The sequence below is a fragment of the Dermacentor albipictus genome, chromosome 9 (genome assembly GCF_038994185.2).
Source record: "Dermacentor albipictus isolate Rhodes 1998 colony chromosome 9, USDA_Dalb.pri_finalv2, whole genome shotgun sequence".
In the NCBI taxonomy this organism is placed as follows: domain Eukaryota; kingdom Metazoa; phylum Arthropoda; class Arachnida; order Ixodida; family Ixodidae; genus Dermacentor; species Dermacentor albipictus.
This window is the reverse complement of record NC_091829.1, coordinates 86873368-86882073: the sequence shown is the minus strand read 5'-3', so window position 1 is coordinate 86882073 and position 8706 is coordinate 86873368. Positions and strand designations below refer to the sequence as shown.

The 8706-nt window shown below is 44.6% G+C and overlaps 1 protein-coding gene across 1 annotated transcript; it reads right to left on the bottom strand.

The window, feature by feature from the left end:
• Nucleotides 1-1701: 1701 nt before the first annotated feature.
• LOC139049865 (uncharacterized) lies at nucleotides 1702-5330 on the bottom strand. Its single transcript, XM_070525699.1, has 3 exons — nucleotides 5195-5330; nucleotides 4466-4838; nucleotides 1702-2113 (listed from the first exon to the last, which is right to left on the bottom strand). The coding sequence occupies exons 1-2, from the start codon at nucleotides 5216-5218 to the stop codon at nucleotides 4476-4478; spliced, it is 387 nt and encodes a 128-aa protein (XP_070381800.1). The 5' UTR covers nucleotides 5219-5330; the 3' UTR covers nucleotides 1702-2113; nucleotides 4466-4475.
• Between the last annotated feature and the right edge of the window lie 3376 nt (nucleotides 5331-8706).

Here is an 8706-nt window from a genome sequence, read left to right as displayed (position 1 = left end):
TAATTGTGTCCGTTGAGTTCAACCACCTTAGTATCAACGCTTGGTTTGAGGTCTGAACTATACACACTGTGCTATATTTAGTTCAAGAACGAAACGCTTTCTGGTGGTCGATGTACCATTACATACCAAGGCAATAATTGCGATAATATAATTATACCTGACCGTTTTTGTCGAGGGCGTGGTACTGTATGCTTGACGTTCCCCTGTGTAAAAAGTAACCTAAATACAATGCTTTAAAAGGGAATGAGAATTCGTGGAGGGAAATAAAGGAAACTCCCGTCACGTTCAATTCAAATACAATCGAGTTCTAGGGCGCTATAACGTAAAACTATTCCAAACTTTTCTATTCCAATTCTGCTATCAGCCCTCCGCGATTGGTCAAAAACTTTTTTCGACCACCCCCCACTTCACCTGTCTGTCACGCGACTTTACAAAAACCGCAATACCTCCCCATCTGATATGATGTGTGCACACTGATTATGCATGATTTGACAGAAAAAAGAAAAACAGTTATTTCTGATTCGACCCCTTTTCGCCATTAGCCCTCGGCTATTGGTAAAAAGTTTTCGGGCTGCACCCACTTCACCTGCCTGTCACGCGACGTCACAAAACCGCACGAACTCACTGCGTCAAAGTGACGTGTACGCGATAAAGATGCATTAATATGCCGAACAAAACTGAATTTTTTTCGGAATAGCCGCAGGCTGCCCCGTTCCGAAAGGAATACAAGATAGCTGCCGCCGATCGCTGAGACGCTGGCTACTCGCACCTGCCGGAGAGCATGGGTGTATTTGCGTATAATAAAACTTCTTGCGTGACCGTGTAACGTTTTCAAGCACTTTCGACACGTTTACTACCTCGTTCTGCCAACTCTGCTTTGCTGAGGGTCAATTTTAGCGTCATTCTTAAGCTTCCGTTGCATGCCGCCGCGATTTTCGACCAGCCACCACAAGCTAAGTAAGGGAAAGCCGACCAATCGCAGACGCCGGCACCACCCTCTTCATCCGGTTATCGGTTTTCAGTGCACTGGCTCTGCCCTAGTGAATCCCTCTCCGCTTGAGCGTTCTCCTCGCCTCTTGTCAGCCAATTAGATACAACAAGCCGCTCAGTGTAGGCAATGTTATTCGTTTTTCAAGCAAACAAAAGGGACCTCCTATGAACGAGGAGAGCGGTTGATTGGTCTGTTCAGACAACCCTATGGGTGACCGCCCGGTGCTTGCGTCGGTGGTTACGCAAATTTGAAGTCAGGAAATTGCAATAGAAACATATTGGAATAGTTTTACGTTATAGGGCCCCTCGTCTCTAGTCTCTCACATTCAAAGTGTGCAGCGAACTGATTCCAGCTCTAAATGCTAGCTCGGGCTCCACTGGAGAAACATGCATGAATTATTTCTTACTACAGGCATGACGACTGCAATGTACAGTGTAACACTGAAGGGTGACACTTTACGGAGAGAGTAATACAAAACTACAAGAATGGTCTCGGCACTCAAACACATGGTCTTAGACACGCCGGAAGACGCACGTCCGCTTCATTGCATGGTACTAGTTACCGCAATAAAACTATGAACATTACTTTGCACAACACTAGCGCCTAACAAGTGCTTCAAAATACTCGCGCCGACGTACACAATGCAAATTCAAACAACCAAACATAGTATCGGGTGAAATAGGAAAACATTCAAACATAGTATCGGGTGAAATAGATATACATCTAAGCTTTGTTTCAGGACTGAAATCAGGGTCAATAAAGAATGATGGGCGCGCCACTATAGTTGCAAAATTGGCACGTGTCAAGCAAACTCCAATCACCATTCATGTCACGTGAAGTATAAGATGAAAACGACCGAACGCCTTCTCCACTGCTTCAACGCCACCACACGGTGAATAACGCTGGAACCATTCCGGATCGGTGATGGCAAACCGTGTTCAGTGGCTTCCTAACAGCTTCCTGGGTCGGCGGTTTAACGAATGCGAAAAGTCTATAGGTGCACAACCGATCCCTACTAGCTGAAACGTAATAGCCCCTATGTTGGAGCGGTACTTCGACGCCAGCAGGAGGGGCCACCTTGGTTTCTTCTCCCCTCGGGCTGCCAACCTCTGCTTGCGGTGACTGTAGAATGAAGCAGATAGTGGTAAAATTTATTGATTATCATTAACAACGCAACGAGGAAGTGACAATGATACAAATGTGTTAACACCCTTAACCGTCTCAGTCTCACACTGCAGGTTGTGTAGAAAATAAAAGCATTTGTGTAGGCCAACTCATTCAAAATAAGAGGTCGTGATATTTCATCGCTTTCTATCTTATGAAAGCTCTGTTTCAGTTACGAATGATCTATGTATTGCACAAGTCTAATATTTCAATAAATTGGACCTTATATGTTCCGTTTGTGTCACACTGTCATGACTGTATTGATAGTAGTTGAAGCTTGGGCATGATAATTTGGCGTCTCTCTTTTTTGTACTCTATACATAGAACAAGAAGAAAGTATGACCGACCACCAACTGGCCCTTTTCACCGCCACTTTATTCCTCCAAATTATGGTAATTTGTGCGCCTTGGAAATAAATGCGTTAAGAAAAGGAGAAAGCCATTAGCAGGCCTATTTATGAAAAATAATTACGTAAAATAAATTGCTTACCGATGTGCTACGTGGTTACTCACAGCGCGGCCTTGTTTGGTAGCACAGCAGAGCACCGATCCCTTGTGCCCATTTTCCGCATTATGACGTCATGATACTCAGATCTCCCGATAAATGAAACCAAATGTAGTCTGCAGATCAGCTAGTATGAACTAGGTTCTAGGTTCATTTAGCGCTGTTGGTATGTTGTTATATAGCACATGCCGAAGACATTCGGTTAATGGAAAAGATGGCTAGATGAAATGGCATGTCAGTTTTCATTCATATATATATATATATATATATATATATATATATATATATATATATATATATATATATATATATATATATATATATATATATATATATATATATACATACATAAAGAAAAGAAAAATGAAGGACGCTTAAGCTTCGCCTTCAAGAGTGGAACGCGACAGCGTTCCCATCAACCCGCCAAGGGTTGTAAGACAATGGGCGACGGCGCAGAGACTACGCGCCCCACATCGGACGCGGTGAGCGTCGAGCAACGCAGCGTTCGGCGCGGCAACGGATTGTGTGCCTGAGCAAGCAACGCACGCCTGAACCTTAGAAACCAACCGCCCGATTGGTTGCCGCTGTTCGATGAGTTGGCGAAATTCAAGCGATATTAATTTCAGAGAGTCAGCATAAGCTAAGCTGATTCTCTTTTAACAATGTATTCGAATGGCATTTCTGTGACGAGGAAATAAAGAAGAAAAAACCTCGTGGCTCAGTGGTAGCGCCTTCGTCTCACACTCCGGAGACCCTGGTTCGATTCCCACCCAGCCCATCTTGTAAGTTCTTTTTTATTCATGAAGTGCCTGCTGGTATTTATCGCTCACGGCCAACGCCGACGACACCGGCTTTTCTGCGACACGAGCTCCTTAACGCTATCGCGTTAAAACAATTGGTAAATACTACACGGAATCTCAAGTGTCAAGCTCGTTTATTCTTAAATTCTCCCCCTTAATTCTATTCCTCCTCTTTTTATTTTATTGTCACTAAACGAGCTAACAAGGGCGGCATAACGGGAACAGAATGTTCATCTTTCAATAAACTCTCTCGCCTGTACAGCTATCAATGAATAAGAAAGCCCGACAAGAATCACTGAGAACCAATCTGGTTGTCACCCGCCGTGGTTGCTCGGTGGCTATGGTGTTGGGCTGCTGAGCACGAGGTCGCGGGATCAAATCCCGGCCACGGCGGCCGCATTTCGATGGGGGCGAAATGCGAAAACACCCGTGTGCTTAGCTTTAGGTTCTCGTTAAAGAACCCCAGTTGGTCAAAATTTCCGGAGTCCTCCACTACGGCGTGCCTCATAATCAGAAAGTGGTTTTGGCACGTAAAACCCCAAATATTATTATTAATTTTCTGGTTGTCATTGATGTTTTTCTAAGTTTACTATTGTGTAGGAAAAAAACTAAAGGTATAAATAAGACTAATTTTTTTATCTTCCATGTGATTGAAATGCTATCCAAGAAAATATTGAATATTTACGATATATGCAGCTTCTGACGTTATGCGTTTAATCCTTTCAAAGGAATTAATTGGCACATAGAAAAATGAATCTGAGCTTTGCGATTGAGTCATAAGAAGGCTAATGACGACCGTAGCAGGAATCTGACAAATTTAGCAAATTCTGCGTAAGCTACTGCCGAATGCCTTTCGAGCAATCTACGACAAATTCGTGTTATTTTCATTTTTTTGTTTATAGACAGCCACATTCACTTTCATCGTGCAGTGTTAAATGACCTATTCCTTCAAGCCCCGACCCCATGCAAACGGCGTAAAAAAAGCCGCTAGGTTGTTTTCACCGACCTAGACTGGCTCAACGTGACACGACGTCCGCTATCTTCAGGAAACTTCGAATGTAGAGCCAGCAGTCGTAGCCAATGTCGGCGAGCTGAAGCCTCCTTGCACCGGGATGACTGAGGCACTGAACCGCCTCCTTGACGACGCCAGTCATTCTCATAAATTCGTCGATGCTGCTGCGGCGGACGCGAGTCAGGGCACTGCGGATTCTCTCCCTGGCTTCGGCCTTAGTGACGTCAGCACCTTCCATCACCAGTTCGAGGAGACGCGGGTGGTCACGCATCAGCTCGATGGCGCGGGCACCCTCGACGCCATTTTGTTCGCCCAGCACGAAGTCTGCAGCGTCCGAGACGGCGGATGCATTCTTCCAGGCCACTTCCTGCGTGTACAGAGATGAGCCACGGTTGGGAAAGACAGAGAAATGTAAGCCGGCGAAAGTAAAGCGTTCCAAGCACTTCGGTAGTGTACGCGAAAACGGAACTGAAGTGGATAGCGCGTGAACTCCATAAGGAAATCGAAGTTAGCCGTGCATATACTATAAAGATATGACGCGCCGCCTCGGTCGTATCATTGCTTGCTTCGTCGCAGAAATAATCTCGTAGATTGCCGATATCAAGTCTGCGCAACGTGATTATGAGCATTTTAACGTTAAGCGCCATACAGTGCAACCACAGGATTCCAGATAGAGCAAACAAACGCTACAGGTGAACACCATTTCGGGTGCAGGAATATCACCTTCATCATCGTCATCATCAGCATCAGACTATTCTTACGTCATCTGCAGGACGAAGGCCTCTCACAGAAATCTCCAATCACCGCTGTGCGAGCTGATTCCAACTGTAGCTTGCAAATTTCCCGATTTCTTCACTCCATCAATGTACGTAATATATTCTTGAAGCGGTATGAGCCTTCGAATCAGGCACGTACCCAGGATTTTTTTTCGGGGGGGGCCCACCACCTCCATCATCATCATCATCATCATCATCATCATCATCACCATCACCATCATCATCATCATCATCATCATCATCATCATCATCATCATCATCATCATCACATTCATCATCATCATCATCATCCTGTTTTATGTCCACTGCAGGACGAAGGCCTCTCCCTGCGATCGCCATTTACCCCTGTCCTGCGCCAACCGATTCCAACTAGCGCCCGCGAATTTCCTAATTTCATCGCTCCACTTAGTGTTTTGTCGTCCTCGATTGCGTTTTCCTTCTCTTGGTACCCATTCTGTAACACTAATGGTCCAACGGTTATCTAACCGGCGCACTTCATGACCTGCCCAGCTACATTTTAACCTCTTGATGTCAATTAGAATATCGTCTATACCCGTTCGCTCTCTTATCCAAACCGCTCTCTTTCTCTCTCTTAACGTTTTGCCTAGCAATCTTCGTTCGATCGCTATTTGCGCGGTCCTTAACTCATTCTCAAGTCTCTGCCCCATATGTCAGCACTGGCAAAATGCACTGATTGCACACCTTACTTTTCAATAATAATGGTAAGCTTCCAGTCAGGAACTGGCAATGTCTGACGTATGCGATCCAACCTATTTTTATTCTTTTGTGAATTTCCTTCTCATGATCAGGGTTCCCTGTGATTAATTGACCTAGGTAAACGTACTCCTTCACAGTCTCTAGTGGCCGACTGGCGATCCTGATCTCTTGTTCCTTTGCCCGGCTATTTATCATTATCGTCATCTTCTGCATACTAATATTCAACCCCACTCTTACACTCTCTCTGTTAACGTCTCCAATCATTTGTTGTAACTCGTCTGCATTGTTGTTGAATAGAACAATGTCATCGGCAAACCGAAGGTTGCTGAGATATTTGCCGTCGATCTTTACCCCTAAGCCTTCCCAGTTTAATAGCTTGACTTCTTCTAAGCACGCAGTGAATAGCTTTGGAGTTGGAGAAATTGTGTCTCCCTGTCTGACCCATTTCCCTATAGGTATCTCCCTGCTTTTCTTGTGTAGAATTAAGGTAGCTGTAGAACCTCCGTATATATTCTTACGCGAAGGACGAGCCAGTGAGACGAGAAACTATTTACAGATTATATTTACAACAACGGTTCCAGCGCTGACCGGTTAGATTCACAGCGCGAGCCCAGTTCGTTCTTCCTCCTCTTTTCTGGAGTGATATGGCGCCCACGCACCTCGTTCAAACAAAATACCAAACGCATGTAGCAATATTTTTCGAGCTTTTTAGGTAAGCGTTCTGTAGTCCTTGATTACGTAGTGCCTCTAGACTGCTGGTATCTCTACTGAATCATATGCATTTTCGTAATCTATATAAGCCACATAGAGAGGCTTATTGTACTCTGCAGATTTCGCGATAACCTAATTGATGACATGGATGTGATCCATTGTAACGTATCTCTTCCTGAAGCCAGCCTGTTTCCTTGGTTGACAAAATCCAGTGTTGCCCTTATTCTATTGGACATTATTTTGGTAAATAATATATATAATATATATAATATACATAATACTAATGCTAATGGTCCTACACTTTTTCAATTCTTTAACGTCTCCTTTTTTGTGGATTAGTATAATGTCTGCATTCTTCCAGTTTTCTGGGACCCTTGCAGTCGATATACACTTCGTATAAAGAGCCGCTAGTTTTCTAAGCAATATGTCGCCTCCATATTTGATTAAATGGACTGTTATTCCTCCTTCTCCTCCCGCTCTTCATCGTTCCATGTCTTGCAGGGCCCTTCTGACTTCATCGCTAGTTATAGGATAGTTTCCGTATCCTGTTCATTACTGTTTCTAAGTGAGGTATCGGGACTCCTCTGGGTACTGTATACAGGTCAGCTTAGAATTTTTCCGCTGCTTTTACTGTATCTTCGAGATTCCTTATGATATTATCCGTCTTATCTTTTAGTGCATACATTATGGTTTGTCCTATGCCAGGTTTCTTTTTTACTGATTTCAGGCCGCGTTCATTTTTTTACGGCTTCTTCAGTCTTTCACATGTTATAGTTTCGAATATCAGTTATTTTCGCCTTGTGGATCAGTTTTGACAGTTCCGCGAATTGCGTAACGCTGTGCGGCCGCCAGTCCCATACAACCGCGTAGAGCGCAGGACTCTGCGATTCTAGACGTACTGCGCTCACCGAGAAAGGTTAGAAAAACACCCACATAAGCACAGCAGAGAAGTGGCTATGTGAGGCGGTTCGACCGATAACTGTAGAAGCGTCATTCAAAGCAAGTAATTATTCTCCACTTCCGGCGGCGTTGTCTCTACTTCCTTTTTAAATAAAAAGATGTTGATCCATAAATATTCTCATAAACAACGGTTAACATTTTTATTATTCGCTTTTGCTTGCAGTTTGGTTGTTGCGTTGGTTCTCTCCCTTAGTAGATCGCTTAATTTCTCAACTCCTTGCGATTTTTGTTTCCGGTTTCCAATTTTGCACGAAAAGTGCGATACAATTAAGGAAAAACAGACGAGGTAACTGGCGACAGTCATCTTGCTTATGGGTTTAAGGGTTATTGCAGGGTTTTATGATGGACGCTCTTTCACATCATTTTATTTCCCACCTTATCTAACCCATATCACGTGTATATGGTTCCGGGCATCGGCCAGCGTCGCGGCGAGCCGTAACTCAAGGAAATAATGAAGCAAAGGGAAAAGTTAAACGCAATTGGTGTTTTCTCCGGCCGCAACTCGTTCCATGAGAGTACATACCAGCTGAGTAACAGCCGCATCCCTCTCCTGGTCCCAGGATCAGCCTAAACAAAGAAGGTTGAACTAACAAAAGCAACAACTATGCGCGTGACGGTTGAATAGATGGTGACAACTGAGCTCATCTCGAGTTAATCACGCGGGTGCGGAATTTATGAGAAAACTGTCCTTCACATTAGAAGAAATTCCGATAACTACCGCCATCTAAAAGGAGTGAAAAAGGCAGCATAAGGCTGACCGATGAACAGCTGCCAAGTCTCAACATTAATCTGGCGGCGCTTTAGGAATGTGTGAGGAGTAGTGGCGTGGGCGGGGAGTGGGGGGGGGGGGGGGTATGCCACTTGATTTCGGGGGGGGCCCGGGCCCCCCCGGGCCCCCCCCTGGGTACGTGCCTGCTTCGAATAGAAGATGAAGAAGCGCGGGAACCGGGGGGACAGAAGAAGAGAAGAGAGAAGTGAGAAATAAAAGTAGACGATATGGACGCCAGTTCCACAGCAATGCTTTAAGTCTACTGTGTCCTTTAACTAGGAACGCTACAATATTTTGGCGCA

Bases quoted from the DNA above. Each gene is read 5' to 3' on its own strand.
- LOC139049865 (XM_070525699.1), bottom strand. From the start codon at position 5,218: ATGCTGATGATGACGATGATGAAG. The intron at 4,839-5,194 runs GTGATATTCCTG...CTGTACACGCAG, and splicing joins TGATGATGACGATGATGAAG to GAAGTGGCCTGGAAGAATGC.